The 25,671-nt window shown below is 49.5% G+C and overlaps 1 protein-coding gene across 1 annotated transcript; it reads left to right on the top strand.

Moving 5' to 3' along the window:
• Positions 1-1,816: 1,816 nt before the first annotated feature.
• Positions 1,817-25,574, top strand: PSKH1 (protein serine kinase H1). The gene is made up of 3 exons (XM_074370545.1): positions 1,817-1,967; positions 10,879-11,905; positions 23,266-25,574. Exons 2-3 carry the CDS (start codon positions 10,949-10,951, stop codon positions 23,581-23,583), a joined length of 1,275 nt encoding a protein of 424 aa, XP_074226646.1. The 5' UTR covers positions 1,817-1,967; positions 10,879-10,948; the 3' UTR covers positions 23,584-25,574.
• The last annotated feature ends 97 nt before the right edge of the window (positions 25,575-25,671 follow it).

Raw genomic sequence — 25,671 nt, 5'->3', positions numbered from 1 at the left:
TCTTCTTGGCGCAGCCCCCTTAACCTGGGCATATATTGTTGGGAGGGATGGTGCCAGGGCTCCAAACTCCAAAAGTCTTCCCAGAGCCATTCTTGATGGATGGCCAGGAGCAGCCTGCTTTCAGAAGCAGGGACCTGACTGTGTTGGCCAGCCATCAGGGAGATTACCATCCTCCTGCTGTGACCTACTTTCCCCTGGTTTTTCTCCCTAAGTCCCTGCTCTTCCCTGGAAATGAGTGACCTGGAGTGTGTTTTGTGTATGGGGGTGGGGACAGAATCTGCTCTCTGGCCAGGGGCTTAAGAGCTTTGTCTGTTTTATCCCAGAGCTGGAGGAGAGGGTTGGGCTGACAGCCAAATGGACTGGGCCCTAGCTAGACACAGCTGCCCAGGCCAGAGCATCATGGTGATGGTTCTCACATTCACAGCTCTGCAGACATGGAATAGCTTATTGTTCAGGGGAGAGCCTGGGGGCTGGACGTCCTGAACCCAGTCCCTTCTGCATCAATATACCTCTCCATCTTGGGGTCTGGTGTTCTTCACCAGAGCCCAGACCAGCACCTGCCCATAGCAAGGACTCAATAAATATTTCTTGAATTAATTTGCTGAATGTCAGTAAAGTAGAGGTGTTGTGTGGATTTCTAAGCCCCATCAACCCTGGATTCTATATTATTTTCAATCCTCACAATAACTGTGGGGTCAGAATTACGATCCCCATTGTACAGATAAGAAACATGAGGCTTAAGGAAGGGAGATATCTTGCTTAAGGTCACATAACTATGGAAGTGTCAGAGTTGGGATATGATCCCAAGTTTGTTTGGCCCCTAAGTCCATTCCCTTAATCACACTAGATATATGGAAGTAATTTTTAGTTTTTTTTTTTAAATAAAATCTTTCTTGAAACCCTACTGCATAAAACAGGTGGTGTTTTATTGGTGTTAATACATTTTTAGGGTTAAAACATAACATTATCTTCACAGGGAAATATACACAAAATGTTATGATAACTCACAGAGAAAAAAATGTGACAATGAGTGTGTATATGTCCATGAATGACTGAAAAATTGTGCTGAACACTGGAATTTGACACAACATTGTAAAATGATTATAAATCAATAAAAAATGTTAAAAAATAACATTATCTTATAGTCAGTTAAAGACAATTTCATATATGAAGTTCCCAATAAAGATTTTAATAAATGAACAGACTGAAATGAGGAAGATGGAATGGAGATTACAATCTCCTTATTTCTTGAGTCATCTATTCCCCTCCACCCTGCAATCTGGGCAAAGTAGTGAGATAATTATGAATCTAAAGCGGAATCGTTAATGGTAACAATTTTTCTTTAATCTACTTGCTTTGCAGTCTCAGGATGTATTTATATTTAGTAACAATAACAACCCTTAAAACAGACAAAAAACCGTTACGCCAAAGCTGGCCCAAACTAATATCACCGATCCTCAAGCTTCAACACATCTGACTGTCTGAATTATTTTAATTGCAGTTTTAATAGATTTGTTAATTTAAACCGATCCTTTGCGGAGTTTCAGAAACCTCTGTTGAAATGCACTACATCCCCCACTTGGCACTATAAAGCGCTCTCCCACCCTAATTTGAATCTAGAAACTTTCTCCCTACTATCCACAGTGTCTGCCTAAACCTAAGGTGGAAACATTTGGAGCAACACTTAACACTCTCTACTCCTGGAGAAAGCCCGGTCCCGCCCTGAAGGCGTTGATTGGCAAGCCACTCTCAGAGCGCCGCCAACTGGACAGCCCGGCTCTTCCGAGAGTCCACCCCCGTACCGCCCCGTGGGCGGCCCGGATTTGTTTTGGCGTCAAGCGCGCGCTGTGATGACGCCACGACGCTGACGCCTGAGGATGGCGGCGGCGGCGGCGGCGGCCGTGGCTGCGACCCGAAGAGGGTCAGCACAGTCGCCCAGACGCCGAAGAGCCCGCCGTCCGCGCGAGGTGAGGCGGCCCTGCCCACGGCGACGGTCTGACGGGCAGGAGGGGCTGAGGAGAGGCCACGGTCACTTTCTGGAGCACAGGGCCCGTTCCTGCCCATACTTCGGCCCGTGCCCGGTGTTCCGGGGCCTACGGGACTGAGGGGCAGGCCAGGCGATTGCAGCTCGGGGTCCCCGGTGTCCAAGTGTTAATTGGCCTCGAAACGTGCTGCTGTGCTGGGTAACCCGTATCTGAGGCCGCAAGGGCCAGGTGGACGTGGTCAGCTGTCCTGCCTCATGTTCAGCAAGTCGGCATCGGTCAGGGTGAACTAATCCGGTTGTCCTCACTGTCTTCTCTTGTCCGGCACCTACTCTACACCCTCTACTTTGCGACTGAACGCCAGGGGTCAGTGGGGCAGCTGGTCGCTTCCTTGTTCAGGCGGGGAAAAAAGCGGGCCTGAGTCCACCTGCTTCGCAAGCCAGTTATCCCTCTGCTTTGATAAGGGGCAGCCCAGCTCTCCACATTCACTCCCCTTCCACGAAGCGATAAATTGATCATTTCCACTTAAAAATCTGAATTAAGTCCTTCATTGTCTAAAACTGACTCCTTGCTACCTACAGGATAAAGGCCAAGCTTCATAGCAAGGCGTTCAGGGCTCTTCATAACTGGGTAGAAACATAGCCCGAAGTCAAAACCTGGGCACTTTTGTCTCCTGTTTACATAGTTTGTTGGGGATATGTGAATTTGCCTTTAGCTCTGTGTTTTAATACCTTTTTGCTTTAGATACGCAGTTTTCTCACTTTGTAATACTCTCTTATCCCGTACCTCCACCCACCAGTATGGAAAATTTACATCTCTCCTTTAAAAAATACCTTGGATTTCATTTCTTTGGAAAAGCCTCCCTTCACATGTAACCGCTGACTCCTTTGTACTTTTATTCTTGCTACTACTTTTGGAGTATATTGTGTTATATCACCTGATAGTGGGTCTGGGGATTGTGTTATTTTTGTTTGCATCTGAGTGTCTGGCTCTGTGCCTGGCATAAAATAGGAGGTGAATCGGCTGGGATAGGTTGCTGGCTTAAGAATGGATACAGACTCAACTATATTGTTGAGTACCTGTCATGGGCCAGGACCTGAGATGAGCAGAGCAAATGTGTATATCCTGTTTGCACATGCACACGTATGCGTGTGGTAAGTGGTGCAGCCTTGTCAACTTTGATGGTCTAAATTCTCCTGGGGTGGTTTTTCAAAATACAAATTCAAGAGTCTCACTGTCTGAGATTTTGATTCAGAATATCTGGAATCTGGTAGAAATCTGTATTTTTTAAAAAACTCTCAGGTGACTTTACTGTGCTCCCTGGTTGAAGATCATTGCTCCAGAAAACTGTTGTGTCTTTGTCCGATGGGAAAGGCTGGCTATGCCCTGTGGCACACAGCTGTTGCAGTCTCATTGCCCATACCTTGGGAAGGCAGTATGATTTGGTGGTTAGAAGTATGGGCTTTGGAGTTGGAAAGACTTAGATTCAGTTCTTGGCTTTTATGAGATCTTGAGGTTCTTTGAGTCCTAGTTTGCTCGTCCCATAATAGGAATAATCATGCCTACTTTATGTGGTTGCAGAGAGGAGTGAGAATGCATATAAAACACTTAGTTGGAACTCAGGAAATGGAAGCCACTGTTATTACTAATGGCCGTTCTTCCCACAGTGCATCCCTTGTCAAAAGCCTGCTCCCTCTTCAAACTGAACCTTGTGTAGGAAGCTACCTGATGTAATGTAATTTCCTTGAGGTAATTTCTAATCATCAGGGAAAGCTCTGACAAAACTATGCTTCTTCGCAGGGCAGTTGCAGTTGGCTATTCTCCTAGAAGTTATGTGGATTGCTGACTCATTGGAGGGTGGGTTTGCTGTATTCAGCAAACATTGTCCAGGTCTAATTTGCCATTCCTGTGCTTGTTAGGTTGTATAAATGAGCTAGAGAAAGTGCAGCTTTCAGGAAACCTCTTTGCCTTTTACACTGAGCTAGAGCTGTGCCTCACTTGGAATGTAATATCCCTGAAGATGCTAGTGACTGTGAAATCTGAACTAGATACTGGGATTTTCTGTCACTCACAAGTTCATAGTTAAATGAGTGAGACTTTAGTTTGGCCTTCTGTTTTACTTTGTAAGTGTGAGCATGTTGTATGAGCAAATTTGATCCTATTCAGCGCTTCCTAGCTGTCTGATGTGAATTGGTTATAGGTGTGTTTAAGTATTGACTCTTAAGCTTTCTGATAGCTGAGAACAGCTGTCTCCATTGATCCCAGAGTACACAGAAAAATTTGAGAACAGCCCTGGAAGAAGGGAAACAATTCTGCTTGTTGAGAGCTGGAGAAAGATTTACTCATTTGAACTTTCTTTCCTTCCAAGAATCTTACTCAGTGAGTATTAAGCTGATTTGTGTTGGCTAGGTCATCACTGAGCTAATTCTTGGTACAAACCCCTGTTGCCATGGCGTCCCATGTGATGCTGAAGTAAAAAAGAATGTGCTGTTTTCATTTGCTGGGGGCAAATTATCTCAGTTGGATCCCTTCCAGACTGCCAGCCTTGAAGCAGCCTCACTTAGCATCATAAGAGAAATGGATCAGGGGACTCTCGGTGTAGAACCACCTGGGCTGTTAAGTTCCTTGAGAGCAGAGATTATAACTGCTTTCTTTTTGTCTGTCACAGCCCCTGGCAGAGTTCCTGGCCCACAACAGGAGCTCAGTAAATTTATTTGTGGGTTGTACTTTGGGATTTTGGAAGGAGAACTTCAGGTACATTGCCAGAGTCTGTATTTCTGATTATGGAATGGGCTGTAGGTGGGATGTCTCAGATGGAGTTGGGATGGCAGGATAAAATGATGAGGACACAACAAACTTTTGAACTTCTCTCCCTCTCTCAGCTCTAAGGCAGAAGTCTGTGCTTACCAAATATTACCATGTAGAGCAGTGGTGCATAGCTGGAGCTCTTGAGAAGTAAGGTCTTGAGCTACTATATTCCAAAAAGAAGTCATAACAATTTTTATTACAAAATAATATTATAAGTTAAAACATTACAGAAGTGAATAGTGCACCATGTCTTTAGATACAAACACTAATCATTTTTTTAATTGAAGTACAGTTGATTTACAATGTTGTGTACAGCAAAATGATTCAGTTATACATATGTACATTCTTTTTCATATTCCTTTCCATTATGGTTTATTATACGATACTGAATATAGTTCCCAGTGCTATACAGTGGGACCTTGTTGTTTATCTGTTTTATATGTAGTAGTTTGTATCTGCTAATCCCAGACTTCTAATGTATCCCTCCCCCAGCCCCCTTTCCCTTTGGTAACCATAAGTTTGTCTTCTATGTCTGTGAGTCTGTTTTGTAAATAAATTAATTTGTATCATATTTTAGATTCCATATACAAGTGGTATCATATGATATTTGTCTTTCTCTGAGTTACTTCATTTAGTATAATCTCTAGGTCCATCCATGTTGCTGCAAATGATATTTCATTCTTTTTTATGGCTGAGTAGTATTCTATTGTATATATGATTGTATATATACCACATCTTTATCCATTCATCTGTCGATGGACACTTTGGTTGCTTTCATGTCTTGGCTGTTGTAAATAGTGCTGCTGTAATTATTGAGATGCAGGTATCTTTTCAAATTAGAGACACATTAATCATTTTTAATAATTTGGTGTATATTCCTAAAATTTGGTGTAATAACTGGTGTGTATTCCTCCAGATTTTTTCTTATTGCATGTACTAGTCTATACATTTCTATACTATATATATTTTTAACTTCAAAAATGAAATATGTGGTGATGATTTAAAAATACAGCAGTGGCACAGAAGTGTGTAAAGTGAGAAGTAAAAGTCCCCCTTCCTTCCTTCCTTCCACCTGTTCCCTCCACATTCCCACACCGTAGAGGTAGTTACTGTCAACAATTTCTCTTCTACCTTTCCAGGATATTTTTCTTCCATATATATGTCTATACCTTTTTTTAATCCCTCATTGGACATAAGCTTCACATACTATTTTAAAATACTTGCTACATCAGAAACATGGATCCCAGGACAAAGCTACTCAATAAACTTGACTGATACTTTTCTTTGTCAGTATATATGGATTTACCTCATTCATTTCAATAGCTGTAGAGCATTCCATTACATGAATATACCATAGTTTATTCATTTATTTCCTTACTGATGGATATTTGGGTTGTTTCCACTTTCTTTTTATTATTATAAAGAATGTTTTCATGAACTTGCTTGTACAGATATATCTTTGCATACTTGTGGAAGTGGTTTTGTAGAATTCTGAAAATGAAATCGCTTTGTCTCATGTCAGTTTCCCTATTTCAGAAAGCAAAATCCTGCTGTTCCCCCTAAGGTTGCAGAGGTCCTTGTTCGAGGGTTTTGTCTAAAATGACAGACTTCTTTGCCCGTTTTCCTTACTTGCATCAGGTTGGTTAGAAGTGCTATTTTGCAGTTAATTATTTCTGGGATTCCTGAGCGATTACTGCCTACTTCATTTTGATAGACAGTCTTTCAAAACACGGGAGCAGAATATAGAGGTCTTTGAAAACTAAAGGTTGTAAAGCTTTGCCGTAGGGAACAATCTTAGGAGGTGTTATTGGAGAGAGCTGAGTGCCTACTGGCACCCTGCCTGGCGACATCCACAGACTTCTGTGGCCAGGAAATTGTTTCAGGATCCATCCTGTTCCCTCTTTCCTGGGCCCCTGGCCTCCCTGCAGATGGATCTGGCAGCTTGTGGACAAACTTGCTTTGGAGTTCAGATAACAATCTGTAATACCCAAAAGGCCCAAGAGCTCCAGCTTCCTTTGTGTTGCTCTGATTTAACCACCAGCCTGGCCTCTTCCTGCCACTTGAAAATTTCTGAGGTTCTGGGATTGTTGCCCTGCAGCAAAAAAGAAATTCAAGAGCCAGCCAGACCACCTTTCGTTCATTGTTAACAAACATTGAATGACTGCTCTGAGCTCAGCATTTTGCCAGGAGCCAGAGAGATCTAGAAACTTGAGAAGTGGCCCCTTCCCTCAAGAGGCTGACCGCTCTGGTGATCAAAAGCAGTCTAGATTATAGTAGTGAGCAGCGTGACCAGGACTGTGCTTGGAATGGAGGTTTCAGAAGACATGCCCTTCAGAAAAGATCCTCAGTAAAGTTTCATTAATTTACCAACTAAGTGTATGAGGAAGGATTGAGGCCTTTACCTGGTGAGGCTGAATTCTGCCAGGCTCCAGGCACTTCTGGAGCTCTGAATGGAGAACCAGGAGATTTGGGTTTGTGCTTGGCCGTCACTATCCGAGTGTCTTTGAACAAGTTTCTACCTTTTTGGCCTGTTGTTTCTATAGAGTGTTAGTGAGGACAGAAGTTCTGAGTGCTCACACCCACTGCTGCACTCTGTCTACCACATTTACCTTCTTTGAGGAGTGCTTTGGATCAGACTAGGAGTTGAGGGTGTGGAGGCTGACTCTAGAGAGCTCAGTACTTTCTGTAAGATGTGGCAGAATTGGTGTGGTGAAATGGAATGGTGATTTGTCATAGCTGGCATAGCATGACCCTCCTAGGAGGTCTCTTCCTGAGGCTTCCTCATTCATCCTCACCGACCCTGGTCACTCTGCTGGGACACACCCAGGAGAGCTGATGACAGGAAAACACGTTTCCTTTCTTCCCAGAAGGAGTTTTGCCAGCTGCCTCCCTTGTCTCTATGTTTGCGTTTTTACCTAACTGATGTGGAAAGAGATTTAACTGATACAACGGGAGTGTGGAGCAGCTATGATCACCTGGAGTTATCAGCTGTCTCTCCCTACCCCCCACCCCCCATCCCAAGCTGGCACCCTCTCTCCTCCACTCTCGGTCTGTAGTTGGGAAGGTGGAGTACCAGCTTCAGCCTGTCTTTGAAGAGTTTCTAACTGAAACAAATGTAAGAGAAACTGTGTCCCAGGTCAGAGAGGTCAGAGAGGGGTAATCCTTGGCTCTCTTACTGCTGACTTGAGAACCTTGCTCAGGCTTTGTTTAAAGTGAGAGCTCAGGCCTTTTCTTTGTAAACCTTAGTTTTTCTCATCAGGACCAGACTAGGTATGCACATTTAAAGAAAAAGAGCCATTGAGTATACCTGGAGACAGTTATTTATTTTGTGGATCTAGGGTTCTACCTTTTCACCAGGAAGAAGTGACATCTGAGTAGCTGTGCTGGGTCACCCATGCAATTTGTCTTCTCTTTGAATCGTAGGCGTTGCTTACAGTGTGGTCTTAGGGATCAGGGCCTTTGTTCTGCCTCAGGAAACCTGGCCCAAGAGCTATTTTTTTTCCTGGGCTGCAGCCTTTTACCATATTGAGTCTTGTATTTTCCCTGAAAGAAGAGATGAGTCTGCAAAATTCCAAAGTCCACAGTTCTAATCTTTGGCCTCTGTGAAAAGGAACCTTGTTTCTAAATGCCGTTGTTTAAACATGATTTCCTAAGCTGCTATGTGGGATCTCCTGAGCATTTGGGTGAGAACTGCGGCAAGTTCTGAAGAGCCTTGTGTTAGTGGAGGAATCTTTTCTTCTCATATAAAGAAAGATAAACCTCATCCTGCTGAGAGTCATATTTACATACTGATTAAAACCTAAGCCCTTAATCGTTGATCTTTTTATCTGATGGATTGGTAATCAAGGTCTTGTGTATGTTTCAGAGGTGAGCTTATTCCTTGGAAGAGTTGGCCACATTGGTCAGTTATTACCGTCTTGAATTCAGGCCGTTGACTCCCTGGAATCTGAGGGTCTCTGTGTGGGTTCTCTGTGACCCTCAAGATGCCCTAGCAAAACCTCTTTGGGTCTCCCTCTGCTGCCTTTCATGGGATCTTTTGCTGGCTTTGCAAGGGGGTGGGGATAGGAGTTGGCGTTGGTGTTGTCCCTTGGTCCCAAGTACCACCCTTGGGCAGCCATGGAATCTCTGACCAGCTCTTTTCAACCGTTAGATTCTACAGCCGGCCACCCCACCACAATGTATCCAGAACTAAACTTTCCCCATTGTTTCCCAAACCTGTCCCTCCTGCTGCACTGCTGACCCTCTGCCCAGGAACTTGAGCAAGGGACTGGAGTGCCACTTTCTCCTCCCTTTCACCCCTTATATCATGCCTCCATTCTCCGGCAGTACATTCCCCAGCTGACCTCTCTTCACTCCACCCTCCTCACTCACCCTGTCAGTTTTTGACCCTCAGCCTTGTACTTCTTTCTAAACACAGAATTGCCTCTCCTTATAAACCCTTTGGTAGCTTCCTGTCACCTCCTAGGAAGGTCCTGACTCCTCACTGTAACTTTGTGCTGCTCTCCACAACCTAGTTCCTACTAACTTCCCAACACTTCAGCCCCCAGTCCTGTCTTCATATTGCCAAAATTCCCCTTTTGCAGGCACAGGGTGCTCCTCTGGGCCTTTGAGTGCGTTATTGTCTCTGCCTGAAATGCCATTCCACTTTTCCCCATCCACTTATTCTTACTTCAAACTCAGCGTGGGAGTCCCCTCCTCCAGGAAGCTTTCCGTAATCCCTGCATCATTTTACACATTTACTCTTATTTTCTCAAGCCTAACACTTACCTTGCTATATTGCAATTACCTGTCTTTATGCTTTGCTCATCATTTAGATTATGAGTTTATTGACCATGTTTTGCCTGTTTTTTTGTGTGTGTATATGTTAAAACATAACCAGCACTGGATGTCTTATTCATTCCTGTATCCCTAGTAGATGTTCAGTAAACGTTTGATCTGAATTACTTATTTTATCCCCATTTCTGTATGTCATAATAGGAAATTCTAAGCTCTCTTCTTTCACCCTTCGGGCCCTCAGATAGAGTTAGAGAAGGGCATCCTAGATAGAAATGACCTCTGGAAAGCAGTACTTCATCACGTCACCTTGTCCAGGGCTCCACCAGCCACAAGGTATTAATTAAGTCAGAACATCTTTGGGAAACAAATGGGGAAGGCCCCTGGATCCTCATCCCGAAGAAGCAGCATACCCTGATCCACAGCATGAGTCTCATCTGGGTGAAGCTGCTTGTGTCCTTTCTGTGCTCAAGGCCCCCTCTGCCTCTTAAGTGAAGCCCAGGTTAGTTTGGTGGCTACCTGGTGGTAGCGTGCTAAGGCTTGTGGTCCCAAGTTCACTGGGATTGATTTTAGCCATTCCGGGATTTGTGTGGCATTTTAGTTATCTATGTGGTAAACTGGGTAAGTGGGAGACCCTGGAAAAGGGTGTTAAACTGCCAGGGTGAAGATGATGCATTAGCAAAGTTAATGGGAGCCATCCAGAAAGAGTGAGGTTAGGGCAAAGACCCAGGGCAGTGTGTAGTGGTGATGGTTGTTGCAGGGGGAGCATCAACCCCTGCAGGAGGCCTAGAGGGCCAGGAAGATATCCATGAGCGGGGAAACCTTGGAGAAGTGGCCTTCTGAGCCTTGGTGGGTGATAGTGTTGGAAATGGGCCTCTAACACTCCACACCTCCATTTCAGAAAAGATGAGTTAGAGTAATAAGAGGAATGATTTTAACCTTTAAAAAATACAGGAATTCAACTAGGATAAGGGACCCTGGCAGAGTAGGGAGGAGGGTGGGGATAGTGACAGCTGAGCATGGTGCATGTTCCTGCCCCTCTTCGGAGTTGAAGAGCAGCATGAAAGTCAGATCCAGGGAGACATGAATCAAAAGCCTGGAGCTCAGACCCAGTCTTTCATCTAGATCCTCCATGGTACCTGGACCCTAAGCTCTCAGAGGGGAAAGCCATTCTCCCTTACAGGGAACTATGTTAGAGGCAGGTCTTCAGGCTAGGTTTATCTAGGGGTAAGGGGTTGGGGTTGAGGAAGGTGGCTGGTATCCCTTCAGAAGTGTCCCTGGCATTGCTGAGTTGTCCTTTCTTCTGTCTGTATAGGTGTAGATGGGGCACTGCCTGCAGAGCAGGTCCTGCCAGCCTCACTAGGAAGGATGCCCCCGTGTCCGTGATGGGCTGTGGGACAAGCAAAGTCCTTCCTGAGCCGCCCAAGGATGTCCAGCTGGATCTGGTCAAGAAGGTGGAGCCCTTCAGTGGCACTAAGAGCGATGTATACAAGCACTTCATCACAGAGGTGGACAGTGTTGGCCCCCTCAAAGCTGGTTTCCCAGCAGCCAGTCAGTGTGCAAATCCATTCCCTAGTGTGCCCCCTACTGGCCACACAGAGCCTCCTTCAGAACCACCACGCAGGGCCAGGGTAGCTAAGTACAGGGCCAAGTTTGACCCACGTGTGACAGCCAAGTATGACATCAAAGCCCTGATTGGCCGAGGCAGCTTCAGCCGAGTGGTACGTGTAGAGCACCGGGCAACCCGGCAGCCATACGCCATTAAGATGATTGAGACTAAGTACCGGGAGGGACGGGAGGTCTGTGAATCAGAGCTGCGTGTACTGCGCCGGGTGCGCCACGCCAACATCATCCAGCTGGTGGAGGTGTTTGAGACACAGGAGCGCGTGTACATGGTGATGGAGTTGGCCACTGGTGGAGAGCTCTTTGACCGCATCATCGCCAAGGGTTCTTTCACTGAGCGTGATGCCACGCGGGTACTGCAGATGGTACTGGATGGCGTCCGATATCTGCATGCACTGGGCATCACACACCGAGACCTCAAGCCTGAGAATCTGCTCTACTACCACCCAGGCACTGACTCCAAGATCATCATCACCGACTTTGGTCTGGCCAGTGCCCGCAAGAAGGGTGACGACTGTCTGATGAAGACCACCTGTGGCACGCCCGAGTACATTGCCCCTGAGGTCCTGGTCCGCAAGCCCTACACCAACTCAGTCGACATGTGGGCCCTGGGTGTTATTGCCTACATCCTGCTCAGTGGCACCATGCCCTTTGAGGATGACAACCGCACCCGGCTGTACCGGCAGATCCTCAGGGGCAAGTACAGTTACTCGGGGGAGGTGAGTCTGCCCGTCCCAGGATGCTGAGAGGCCCCTGTGTGTGTGTGGTGTGGGGGGTTCTATCCTGCAGCCTTCAATCAGGGGGATGTGCTCTGAAGGCCGTGTTCGTGGGACCAGGCAGATAATGTAAAAATGATGAAGTGAGACTAGTAGAGTATCTTAGTCTGGGTTCTCTCAAAAGTGAAGCCTGAGACAAGGACTTGGGACTAGATAGTTTAATTGTGATTCCAGTAAGCATAAGTGAAGAGTGGGGAAAGTGAGACAGAAAAGAAGACAATAAGGGGTATATGAAGGAGTGGACTGCCACTGTGGGCCACTGGAACCCAGTCCCACTGGGGACCCTGTGAATAATCATGTGGAACATACCTCAGAATCATACCACTGAGAGGCGGGAAAGTGGGTGGGCTTAATCTGGCTCTAGTATGAGTTGAGAATTTCTTCGAGGTGAGGGGGGTCATTAAATCTCTGGCACTTTTGGGCTGTGCTGAATGCCACCTAGCGCTGGAGAAAGTCCTCAGGCAAAGAGGCAGAGAGATGCAGCAGTGTGAAGCTGTCCGCTTGCACAGGAGCACCACAACTGCAGGCGAGCTCAGAGATGGGCTGAGAGGAAGTGGGGGCAGGGAGTCCACAACATCTGCTCATGAGTGCTAGGGCAGTCTAGTGACGATGCCCTGTCTAAAGGAACAGTTGCTTCTCATCTCTGCCCAGTTTTGACACACAGCAGAGAGGACTCCATGCACCCAGACATTCCAGTTTTTTAAAAAGAAGCCAGAAAATCTGATATTAAAATATTGGAATATAATTCACATACTTAAGCAATATCTTGTACTTAACCCAACAAAATGCTTACCTGCGGGCCTAATTCAACCGGCAGGCCATCAGTTTGTGTCTTTGGATCCATTGATAGCCCTGATGCCTGAAAAGATCTGTTAGGTTTCAGCACTGCTGGGAGCCAAAGGAAGGTACAGAAAAAGTAAGAACTGGTTGATTCTTAGCCAGAATGCTGACTGGGTTGGAGATGAGGCTAACTACAGAAATGGTAAGCACTGCAAGCTGGAATATAGTGGTGTGCTTGGGGAGGTTGTGAAGAAAGAATGGGTGACAGCTTTATGTGGGAGGTGAGGTGAGCTTTGCAGGATGACAGGATTCTGCCAAGACAGCAAGGGCCCCTCCCCAAGTGCCCCCTGCAGAGTGCTCCCCACAGTGTTCCTCTCAGGCCTGCTGTCCTTGCCTCCTGAATAGCCCATGCAGAGGAGAAGGAGCTTTGGGACTAGCTTACTTCTGCAACCCAGCTTTCCTCCCAGGGATTTTTGGGCTGGGCCCTCCCTGGCCTCAGCCAACTGGCCCAGAGCAGTGTTTCCTACAGGAGTCACCCAAAGTCTCATGAAGGCAAAGTACCTTTAGTGCTTGAGATCCTGTGCACCATCATCCTCCCTGTCAGTTTCAGGGCACGGTTGTGTGGTCAGCCAAGGACTTCCCTCCCATGGGGATGGGGGCTGGCATCATGTGCCAGGTCATGCGCCTCAGGATGGTGTGAAGAAGGGAGGGAAGCCTTCCTCTTCAGGCCAGCTCTGTGCTGAGACTACAGGTGAAGGAGAACCTGGGACATTCTCCAGCTCTCCCCTAAAGGTTTTTATGTTTTATTCCTTGCTCCAAATGGGATTCAATAAAACAAACACTGACTGGCTGAGATGCCTGGGCTGTAATGGGATGGTCACAGAGGACACTGTCCTGCTCACCCTCTGGGCTGGGTTTCATCATGGTCAGAACGCACAGAATTCACCTCACAGGCAGTGTTGTGCCAGGGCCCTGTGTGACTTGCCCTTGGAGCTATGTGTGGTGTAGCTTAGCTGTGGGAGGGAGGGAAGGAGGGAAGTTTCCCAAGAGATGCTGACAAAGGAAGACTCTTTCCAAAAGTCTGTAGATTGGCTCACGAGTTCCTGATTCTGGCAATTGTTGATCAGGCAGTTTATCTCATTGGAGCTTGCAGAGTCTTGCTAACTGGTTATTGATTATCTGAGGGTGAGAGAATGACAAATGAATGGGATAGGGAATGGACTCAGGCTTCTTGCTCCTGTTGTGGCCACAGACTGGGTCCTGAGACTCTGCTTCTTCCTCTGCTAGAATCATGTGGCATGAGTCTGGGGCTCCCAGTGTAGGGGATGGGCACTGCCCAGCATTTGGAGCCCACTACCCTTCACTTGAAGTTGAAAGCCTCAGTTCCCAGTCCCAGAGTCAAATCCCTGACCAGCACTGACGGCACCTGTCTGTTACCAGGAGCTTGGTTGACCCCAGGAGCAGATTCTACCACCATCTGCAGAGAGCTCTGATTGGGAAGAGTTTGTTTGGGGTGTTTCCTGGGTGAGGAGATATCATTAAATCAGGCTCTTTGAGCTGGAGACCAGGCGTCTGTCTTTCTGTTTTGCTGGTCATTGTCTACCTGTAAGTGCACCTGAGGAAGATGCAGAGAGACATGAAGGCCTATTCCCCATCCCCATGAAACTTGAGATTGTCTGGGAGAAAGGACTAGGAATAGGAAATGGCCACAGAATGAACCCTTGTTGGCAGGCACATGCCAGCGCAGGCCTGGGTGATCTGGAACGTGGGCCATGGGGCTTGGGGCAGGTGGCTGGACTGGCCCCCCTTCTTAGGGTTGGGCTCTGTCCCCTCCCTCCTCCAGCCATCTGTCTTCTGTGTGATGGTCATTTACCCTTATGAGAGCCATCTAAGTGAGCAAGGCCCTGCCAGAAAACCTATCTGAGAGCATGCTGGATTGCGGGGGCTGTTTCTATCTAGTTTCTTGCGCAAAGTTTGTGCCAACTTTGAGCTCATCAAGGTTTGGAGGTATGCATTCTTCACCAACAGTAAGTCCTCTGGCACTCAGTGCCTTTCTCATAGGCACCTTGCCCGCTTATAGTGGTGTCTCATATACACCAGGCCCTATCCAGCGTGCTTATTTCTCAAGGGTTCTGTCCATGTAGCCTTCTATGATTTCTGTGGACTTGAATGGAGGGCTTCCTGGAGGGGGTGGGCTTTGGGAAGGAGGAGGCTCAGAGAAGGCAACATCGCTAACTGTGCTCCAGAATAAACAGATTGTTTGGGAGTAATGGAGCAGAGGTTAATGAGGTTGGACCAGGCCTGGTATTTGGTTCTGGGAGCTCTGTGGTGCCAGGGATTATTTGGGAAATCAAAGCATTAGGTGGGAGGGAGCCCTCTGGGTTCTTGATAGTGAAGGGGAAATGTAGCAGGAACTGTTGCGGAAGACTAGCGGGGGAAGGCTAACTGGGGGCTGTTGGAGTAATCCAATTTTGGGATGGAGGAGCCTGGTATCCTGGGGATGTTTGGGGCAGATGGGGAATTCCAGAGACTGAGCTCCACATGGTACATGTGAGCCACAGCTGAGGGAGAAACAGAGTGGGGCACAGAATGCTCTTGCAGCTTTGCAGGAGGAGCATCAGCTTATGAGGCAGATTGGGAGAGGACTTCAGGCTGCCCTCTGACCCAGAGAGTGTACAGTCCTGCCTGATGTCCCTGCATGGGGACCAGCGGTGGAGGGAAGCACAGAAGTGGGGCCTCCTTCAGCACCTGCCCTATAAGCGCAACATTCTAGTACTCTAACCCCTAGCTCTGGCCCCACACTGCACCCCATTCCCTACATACCGTAGGCCTGAGATGTTTGCTCCTTTCACTCCCCACTCTATGCTTTTGCTCAGGCTTTTCCCTCTGTTCCCAATGTCAGCCTTAGAAATTTGACCAGCTCTAAACCATCCAATTCAAGATTGCTTCCATTAAACATAATGCCAACCACTGCCATTGTGTAGTTCTACTGAGTACCAGGCACAGATCTGAGGGTTCTACACCCAACATGTCTAATCTCTACAATAATCTCCCCAGTGGGTGTAATCCCCCCCATTTTACAGATGAGTAAACTGAGGCCAGTGAGGTTAAGTAATTTGTCCAGGGTCTCACAGAGAGGGAGGCAGGCCTGGGATTTGAATTCAGGCCATCTTGGCTTCAGAGTTCTTGGCCTTTCCATCCCCACAGTCTACTTTCCCTGACACACATTCCTCACTGTGTTGCTGGGGTCTGTTTCAGCACTTTCCCAGGCTATTGTCTGTGGACATAACTCTCCTCCCCAGCCTGTAAGTTCCTTGAGGACAGCATGTGTATTAATACATATGCTCCCAGTACTTTCTCCTCCTTTTCCTAAGTGAAGCACCAGTGGTTATTGGTGATGCCCTGGGAAGGACCCAGAAGTAAATAGCTGTCAAGCAGACGGGGCTGCTCCTGCTGGCTGGGAATGTTCTCTTCTGGGAGCTGGAATCCAAGAAGTGGGACGCCTGCTAGAGATGTACTTAGGGGCTGCTGGCCAGGCCTGCTTAGAAGGAAATGCAGGAATCTTGGAAGAGAAGAGAGTGCTGGAAAGGAGAAGGCTGTGACAAATGATTTTGAGAGGAGAAATCTGAAATTTTACCCAGTGACCAGAGGTGCTGGAGGGGAGAGAGCCAAGCTAGGGTCGTATTGGAAGTGATGGGGAGACATATGTTGGCCAGATGTGAGGAAGGCCTGTGTGAGTGTGAGAACAATTTGTAGACACAGAGTCACCTTGAAAGAGGGAGCTTCCTGTCATAGGAGGCCCTGGGAGGTCTGGAGCAGCTGCTTCTAGAGGAATGACACAGGAGGTGAGTCACCATCTTTGTACCCTCCTAGAGGACTGTTATGGTCCCATCAACTTGGAAATTCTGTGATTCACTTGACATGAAATGTGACGTTGTGGGCCTAATGTCATTGCTTTTGTCAAGAGTTCTATTCCTAGAGGCAGGATGGATGAAGGGGCCCTTGTGGGATTGATGACAGAGTGATGCCATCAGTAGCTTTGCTGTCTGCCACGTTTAGGAACCTTTAATTGTCACCCTCCTCTGCTTGAGTAGTCTCTGAGCTGTGGGCGAGCCCAGGTGACTGTACCAGGAACAAGTGGGCTTGGGCAAAGGTTCTCACCAAACCTTATTCAGGAGAGTAAGTGCTGCTGGGCAGGGTACAGAATCCTGGTGGGAGAAGAAGCCCACCTGCAGGGCTGATCTGCCACTTCCCGGAGTATTGGGTTGGTGGGAGGTGGCTTTCCAGGAGTGGCTCTCCAGGCTGCAAGCTGACCATCCATCCATTTGGGCCAAGGGGCACTTGCTTGGGGCAGTGAGTTATACTGTCTGGTAGTTCTGATAGCCCTGCAGTAGGATGAGTGCCCAGAGCCAGAGCTGACATTCACATTCCCATCCCTGCTCTTCCCCAGTCCTTAAAGTGACTCTGACACTTGTTGAAGATAAAATGAGGTTCAGCGAGTGTAGTGTGTCCCAGTGCTCTCCAGGTGAAGGGGGCTAGCACCTGTGGGGACTGGACGTGCAACCTCGTTCATGTACTCTGACAGGAGCAGCTGGGTGAGCAGGGATAGGACCTTGCCCCAGAGCCATGGGGACGAATACCCCATGGGTGTGGGAGAGCTGGAGACCTGATGTGTGCAGGCAGCAGAGTGGAATGCAGGGAGGCAGGTGGCATGTTTCCAGGCTCGTGCTTGGCTTCTGCCGGATGCCTTTAATTGTCTCATGTTCCCACCTCCAGTGTGGATGGGGGTTGTGGTGGACCATCAGCTCACCACTCTTCTCTTGCTGCCCACCCCTAGTAAGTCAGAGGATGGCTTTCCCGTATCTGTGTCAATAGCTGACAGCACAAGAAAACAGACTGATTTTAGAATTCTTTCCTATGAAGCTCTTCTTCCTTGCCTGCCTGCTGGTGGCTACCAGGTGTCAAGTGCTGGATGGTAATGCTGGCTCTATGTGAGGATCCCAGGAGGCCAAGTAGATGCCCCCATAACTTGTCCAGGAAGGTTCCCTCTGGAACGGCCATCTCTACCTCACCAAAGCTGGTACCCAGTGGATGTTCAACAAATAAGTCTCCCTCATTTACTGAGGGAGCAGACACCCTCAGTCCAGATCCCTGACTGGTCACTCGGAGGTAGCATGGTTTGGTCCACTGGGTGTGGGCAGTGGACCCTCTCTGGTCACTGTGGTTGGAGACCTCTTGGAGGAAGGTGGGGCAGCTCTCTCTTCATCAGGGCAGGAGGCAGGCTCTGAGTGGAGAGGGGCAGCAGCCCCCTCATGTGCCACCCTTGGGCCACCTCTTGGCTTCCTGGAGCCCTGTCCTATAGGCATCCCTCTGCTGTTGCTGTCCTGGTTGCAGAGACAGATGCCCACCTCCCCACATTGCTGCATTTAGCTATTTTTATCGAAGCACCTTGCTCTGACTACCTACGGCATCTCGTTAACACAGGGTCAGAGCCTCCTTTCATCACTGCTATTTCCCAGCTCTGCTGAGGCCTCTCCAACAAAGTGGTGTATCGTGGGTTGTATTCAGGCAGCTCCCAGTGTCCCATCCGTCCCCTCCCTCTCGTACTCTTCTCATTGTCTGTCTCCACCTGGGTAGCTCTGCCCTTTCAGAGTTGCTCTTGCTTCTGTTGCGTCTAGGCCTTCAAGTTCCTCTGGGAGCTGCTGGGGCTGCTGTTTCTCCCACATTCTGACCTCTTTAAATCTGCTGCTGGCCTTCCACATTATCCCCCTCCTGTCCCCACTGAGGTGGTTGAGGGTGACCTGATCCAACCACACCCCACCAGCTGTGCCTCTCTAGCCTCCTTCACACAAGGTCACCCTTCTTGTGCGTGTCTTCCTGGCCTAGGTTTCTCTGCCTCCCAGTGCAAGTGTAGTGCCCAGACCTGAATGTTGCTCCTGCATGGCTTGGCTGGCTTGGGGCACAAGGCTGAGTCACCTTCATTTCTTCACTCATCTTGCCATCCCATGGAGACCAAGTGCCTGCCCTGAGCTGAGTCCTGTACCAAGGATTCCAGGAACACAGACCTCTGGGGACAGAGGCCACAGTATGGGTGACCTGCTAACAGCCACCAGGGATGCAAATTGTCTCAGAAATTAGAATGAGAGGAAGTTTAAAAAAAAAAAAAAGAGCCAGGTTGAGTCCTGGAAATCACCTCACTTCAGCAGAACCCTTGAATGGAGACAGAAAAGAACACCATGCAGCTGGCTCTGAAATGCAGAACCTTCTAGGGCTGCTCCAGGACATTGTTAAAGCAGACATTACTCAGTTGCTGGCATAGGTTGCCAACATCTCTGATTCCAAAGCAAGCACACAGCATCCTTCCTGACTCTTGAGTTGTACCCCACTCCCTCATGTCCTTGTCCTTCACTTTGTGGACTCTGGGCAGGGACAGGTGGGGTGCAAGATTTCATTTGGTTATTCACCTCAAGTTTTAGAATACAGGTCTATTAACCTTTAAGTTGTCGCACCTTTTCTCATTTTTATCTTCATTCTCTGCCTCTTGTACAAACTATTATCTTCCTTCTTTTTCTCCTCTCATGCTCTCTCCCCCAACATCCTTTTCTTTTCTGCTGCTCAGACCCCCACCCATTCCCTGCCAGGTCCCAGGGTGGTGGATTCTGTCTGGTGTTAGAAGTCCAGACACCAGGAGGGTGAGTATCTTAACCAGAGGAGGGGATGCTGGCTCCACCAGCACACAGTGTCTAATTCTGCTTATTTTTTCAAAGCACTTTTCCTCATGGTCAACATCAGAGTGTGCTGTTCTTGTCATACTGATCATTCTGCTCTCCCGAGTAAACCTGAAGCTCCATTTCCCAGAATTTCCTCTGTGCCCTTTTCTCTGCTCTCATTTAGGCCCACGTAAGTACAGGAAGGAAGCCTATGAGGGTGGGAATGCTGGGTCTGAGAACACATCTTGAGACAAAGCTGAGGGAAGAACTGAGTCATGGGAGCAGAGCCCAGGCTTTTTTCCTCCCTTCCTTCTTCTAGCAGCTCTTTGCTGGGGCTTCCTTCTCTGCCAGAGAACCTTCCCCAGAATCATCATGGGCTGGAAAAGAATCCATAGAGGTCAAGAGGTCAAGTCAGCTGAAATGTTACGTGTTCCTCACATGCAGCCAAGTGAGGAAGAAAGATGGGGAACCATCTTTTTAGAATCCAGGACTTTAGAAACTAGAAGAGACTTAGAATTCATTGCATTAATATTAAGTGAGGAGGCTGTGATTTCTCTATGGTCAACAGAGAAGGCAGACCTAGAATGCAGGTCATTGGGCTTGCAGCCCAACACTTAATCTGTCACCCAGATGCCATCCAGAAGAAACACAATGCCTTTTTCTCCCCTCACTTGCAAGTGGTCAGGCCTGTCTAGGGCAAGCCCTGTGAGCTGAGTTTGCTGTTAGAAGGAGGCAGCTTCCTCCTCCCTCTGCAGCCTAGGCCAAGAGAGTTGGTTCCAGCCTTTGTTCCCTTAGCCCTTGGACTCAAGGCAGGACAATGGTAGTGACTTGAGTAATGTTATTGCCAGGCCCTTATGCCATTAGAGCAAGTAAATGGGGCTGGGGCAGAAGGAAGTGTGTCCTCTGAGCTGAAATGGAAAGCCCCTTCTGGTCTGGTGCCTCCCTCTGAAGGGAGAGTTAGATTCTGCTGCTGAGGAATGACTAGTCCCACAGAAGCAGAGGGATAAAGAGGGTGAAGTTGATAAGGAAGTGCTCAGGGGGGAGGTTTTTCCTCTACCCTGTTGGCTTCTCTGCTGTTACAGCATCAGAAGTACATACTCAAAATGCAAGGACTCTAGGGGTTACAGGCTAGGGAGAAAGGCAGCCAGTTTGATGGTCAGAAACAGTGGGGAGGTGATACCCTTTCTCCCATAGCCTCTCCTTGTCCTCTGGGCAGAACCCAGCTGCTTACTCACACAGCTCAGAGATTTGTGGCCAGGAGGGTATGGGCTGTCACCCTGGGTGTTGCAGCTGTCCTCTGATCACACAGCAGAGGGAGACCTGAGTGTCTGGAGGCAAAGCAGCCTGACATTTTAACATTCCCTTCCATGTTCCATGCCAGCCCAAAAACAGGTGGAAGCCTCTGGGAGACCGGCCAGGTGGTACCTGGGGCCTGTCCCTTTTGTCAGCCACCTGTGATCCACATGTGTCCCTGATCTGGGCCCAAGTATACTGGGGCAAGGGTTCTGTCCTTTACCCACAGCCTGCAGTTAGGAGCCGAAGGACATGACAGTTGACCATTTTTCTTCTTCTCATACCTATTTTTTTTCCCTCACTTGGCTGCCTGTGAGGAACAGAAAGCTACCTGGCCAGTTAGTCATAGGCTCCCAGACATACTCTTGTGCTCTTGTGGCTCCAGAGACCCGCATATGTTGGGGAAGGAGATGGGTTGGTCTGCAGGAGTTGACTGCTTTCTTAGGAGGTACTGAATGGACTTAGCCAGAATCAAGGCCATGGGTGAGTGTGGAAAGCCTTGTTTTTCCTTTTTGAGCCCTGTTCGAGGCCTCAGCTGGGCTCCCAGGGGCCACTGTTCTGGAGGTCAATATAAGTCCCTGCCCTGATGTCAGTGGGCTGGCTTGAAGACCACCTTCCTATGTTCAGCCTGTTTGACTTCCTGCTGCAAGTCAGTGTGTTCCTCAGTGTGTGAGGGTGAGGCTGGGTACCATTGCACAGCCCGGTTCTCAGGTCAGGACGCTGAGTCACATTGGCTTAGGGGACCCACCTGGTCTAGCTGCTCACAGCTCTTCAAACATGGGGAGATCTGGGGCCTGCCAGAGAGGGTAGGCTGGCCCTCCAACTAATGAGCCCGTTGGCATTCTGCACACAGCTGCAGGTACACAGTAATTGGAGAGGCGAGTGTCTAGGGGAGGAGGAGGGGCAGATCAATCTGGCTCACTTTGGCGCTAATGGCAACAAGCAGCAGGGGTTGATGCCTAGTGTGAGCCTGTGTCACTCTGGAGATGCAGATGCTTAAGCCGTGGTGCAAGTCTGGTGAGAGGCCCATCTAAGACTGCACTGGAGCTGCAGGGGGCCTTGGTTTGGCTGGGTATGGATGTGAAGTGAGGATGCCTCTGATCCATCCATATTCAGGTTCCTGACTTGTGAGTCCAGCTTTGCCTCTATTTATTTTGTCATCTGCAGAGGAGTTGCCCCTCTTCTCTCTTGACTGGAGCAAGGGCCAGGAGCAGAATCCATGTCCCAGCCCTGTTTGGCTAGCCTGGGCTGCCAGCTCTGTTTGGAGCTGCCCCACCAACAGGCCAGGCTGAGCTGCAGTGTGCTCCCCAGTGATTTCTCCTTTTCTTGGAGACCATAAAAGCTGGCAGGGCAGCACAGTATTCTCATGACCCAACCTGTTCCAGCTTTAGGTTTGCTGTGGCTATCAGTGGCCCCATTATGCCTGCTTCTTTCCATCTCTCAGATGAATGACAGGGGCCACAGTGAGTGTCTGTGGTCTAGGTTGGCTGGCCCCTCATAATGGCTCTTTGTGTTCAGGTGGCAGCAGCAAGCCATGGGGTTTTCTTGAACTGTGAGCCAAAAGCTACTATGTGCCTGACCAATTCAGTCACCCTGCAGGTCGGCCTCATTACCAGAGCCCTGAGCTACACAGGCCTGCAGGGAAATATGAGTGAGTGTCCTTTACCCTGAGGACCTGAGATTCAGCCCAGTGACAAGCTGTGCAGGCTGAGGGCTGGAGATGGATGGCTGCTTGGTGTCTGGCTGAGACAAAGCAGCTGTGGGTACATGTAGCAGAGCAGGCTTTGATCAGCTCCTCTGTGAGGACAGCACATACTAAAATGAGGCTAGCACAGGGCACTGCCAGGAGCCACTGTGTGGCTTAGAGATGTCATGCAGACTGGAGAAGTGCCCTGAGAAGGGTCCTGGTCCCTGCCAGGGTCCCATGTCCCCCCTGCCCTCTCAGCAGATGGAGAAATCTAGTTGCCTTGAATTGTTTCCTTTTCTCCCCATGGCTGAGAGGCTGAGGCTGATGTAGAGAATGCAGTGGTCATTTTGACCACTTTGTCAGTTGGAAGGAGGGTGGACTTTGTCTTTAAGAACTAGGAAGTGGCTTGATATGGGCATTCAAGGGTGGGAGCTTAAGTCTGGCTCAAGATATGGTTTGGACCATTCTCATTAAATTTCTCTGAGTTATACTGGACCAAGGGTAGGTTGGGTGGTCTTGACAGGGGCCACTTTCCTGAGCCAGACTCTGAGTCCCGGGCACCTTAGAAGTTTGCTCCTTGGGGAGGGAGCAGGTCTTTCTCCCTTGTCAGACTCCTCACCCAGAGAGCAACCTCTGCTCGGCAGCCTGGGCCAGCATTGGCGGGAAGGGGAAGCCTAGAACATTCTACATGGGAGGAGCCAGGCAGCGCCTCTCTCTAGGAGGAGAATGCAGCAGGGCTGCTGGACAGGTCTGAGTGCTGTGGTGGTGACATCGTCAGGATGGGGAGGGCAGTGTTAAATGCACTCACTCTAATACTTGTCGTTGGCCTCTAGCCCTGGCCCAGCGTGTCCAACCTGGCCAAGGACTTCATTGACCGCCTGCTGACAGTGGACCCCGGCGCTCGAATGACTGCACTGCAGGCCCTGAGGCATCCATGGGTGGTGAGCATGGCAGCCTCTTCATCTATGAAGAATCTGCACCGCTCCATCTCCCAAAACCTCCTCAAACGTGCCTCATCGCGCTGCCAGAGCACCAAATCTGCCCAGTCCACACGTTCCAGCCGCTCTACACGCTCCAACAAGTCACGCCGTGTGCGGGAGCGAGAGCTGCGGGAGCTTAACCTGCGCTACCAGCAGCAGTACAATGGCTGAGCCACCTGGCTGGGCTGCAGACATGGCATGGTCCCAGCCTGGCCACACATTGCTGTGCCATCTGGGCCCAGTGCCCTCTCTAGAGATGGGCTTGTATGGCCGGTGGTAGGTGAATGGCCCCAACCCCTTCTCTGTGCCTTCAGCAGCCCCCATCTTCACCCTGGGCCTGAGCCTGGTGAACTGGGAGCCTGGCCTGGCACGGATGCGACTTTTGGTGGGCAACTACTCTGGTACCAGTTAGGGAAAGGGCAAGCCCTGGCCTTTGGTCTCACTTCTTGGCTCTTCCCCAGACCAGAGGAGCATGCAATGCCAGGTAGACGGTGTCCTCTGGTCCCAGGACTCTTTGGGACAGTTACTTCTGGAACCCTCCTTTCCTCCACCAGGCCTTCCTCCCTGACTCTTCCCCCTTGTCCACCCCCCCATATTCCATGGCATCCTGATCCTCATGATTATGCTCTGGTGAGAGGCCCAGGGAGGCACACAGCTTGTGCCTTGGCTGGACTCTCAATCCCTGGCTAAGTCTAAACAGCCCTCCACCTCCCAGCCAAGACCTATCTTGCTTCATGGTGCCCCCAGGGACCCTTCCTCTGGCCCTAGGACTTGTCAGGCTCTCTGGTGGTAAGGCCATGGAATGGTCCTTGGCCCTCCGGACTGTGTGGCTGTGTTGATAGCAGGCTTGCTCCAGGCTCCAACCTCTCCGTCTATGAGAGAGTTTCTGCCCACCAGCCTACTGCTCTCAGTGCCTGCTTTACAGAGCCTACCATCACCTCCCTCTACCCCTTGGGTGCCCATTCTGTTCCCCAGTTGCCTCCTTCCCAACTGTGGGGGAACTAAAAGGAGCCCCACTGCTGCTACCTGGAGGGTGGGGGCACCTGGGGGTGGGGGCACCTGGGCCAAAGCAAAGGGCAGGGGCTTCCCAGGGAGAGCCTCATCAGGATTCCAGTGTCAGCCCTGGTTTCACACTTGGTATTGCCCACTGCCTCTCCCTTCAGCTCTGATGTTCTCTCTTCTGCAGCTGCATGAAGGTGCCATCTAGTGTCTGGCACAAGTATGGGCAGCCTAGGAATGACCACCTTGCTCACCTTTCGTCCTCTAAGAGGAAGTGGGGAGGAAGGAGCTGCTGCACTGAGGGAGGGTCCCAGGGCTGCTCAGTTCTCTCCCCTTCTGCTGAGCTTCTGTGCAGCTTCCCCTGGAACTTAGCCATACTGTGTGACCTGCCTCTGAACCCTGAGTGCCTGGGGCACCGGCCTTTTCACAGGTGGCCTTGCCTGGTCCAGCCTGTCCCCGCTTGTTTTCATAGCATTACTCTTCCAGTCGGGGCCCTGCTGAATCTCAGACTGGAGGGAGCCCCTGCAAGAGGTGGGTGGAATTAGGTGGCCTCTTTCCCAGAGGCCTGAGCCAGACCATCCCCCTATCAGCCACAGTGCCTCCTCCCACCACAAGCAGGGCTGGAACTCAAGCCCCCTCCCTCCACAGCTACTTTCTGTGGGTGGGAAGGAGCCAGGGCCCAGCTATAGCCTTAGCAGGATTGCAGGGCCCCTGCCAGCAGGGAGGGTTTAGCCCTCAGTTCCTCTCAGTGGGTACCCTTGAGGCAGGCCCTCCTCTTTTTGCATGTGCCATCTCCAGTGGGAAACCAAGCTAAAAGAGACCACTCTGGGCCAAGTCAACTGTGCCTTATATACCCCTTCCTTCTGTCCCCAGTGCTCCCAGCACCAGGCAGTGGAAAGCCAAAGCCCCGTGGCCTCAGAATTCCTCCTATTTCCCAAAGTGCCTCTGGGGCCTAAAGGCCTGGGGATTTATTTCCTGTCGGCCAGGGTGGACCTGGTCCTGAGGATAAGACAGAGGGAGTTTGGAGACTTGGGCCTGTATGCTACAGACTGTGGATGGAGAATGTGCAGTTATTTATTTTGTGTACTCAGTTTGTAAATGTATCCTCCATACTCAATAAACAGGCTGCCTTCCCCAGGGAAGGCTGCCCATTCGTTCTGACAGCCCAGTCTCCTTGCTGTGGACCAAGGGGTTGCCAAGGAGGTGGGGGAGCCCAACCTGGTCGTGGCTAGTCTGGGAGTATCCTGACTCCTCAACACC

The sequence above is a fragment of the Camelus bactrianus genome, chromosome 9 (genome assembly GCF_048773025.1).
Source record: "Camelus bactrianus isolate YW-2024 breed Bactrian camel chromosome 9, ASM4877302v1, whole genome shotgun sequence".
Classification (NCBI taxonomy): domain Eukaryota; kingdom Metazoa; phylum Chordata; class Mammalia; order Artiodactyla; family Camelidae; genus Camelus; species Camelus bactrianus.
The sequence above is the reverse complement of the archived record's forward strand: the minus strand, read 5'-3'. Positions and strand labels throughout refer to the sequence as shown.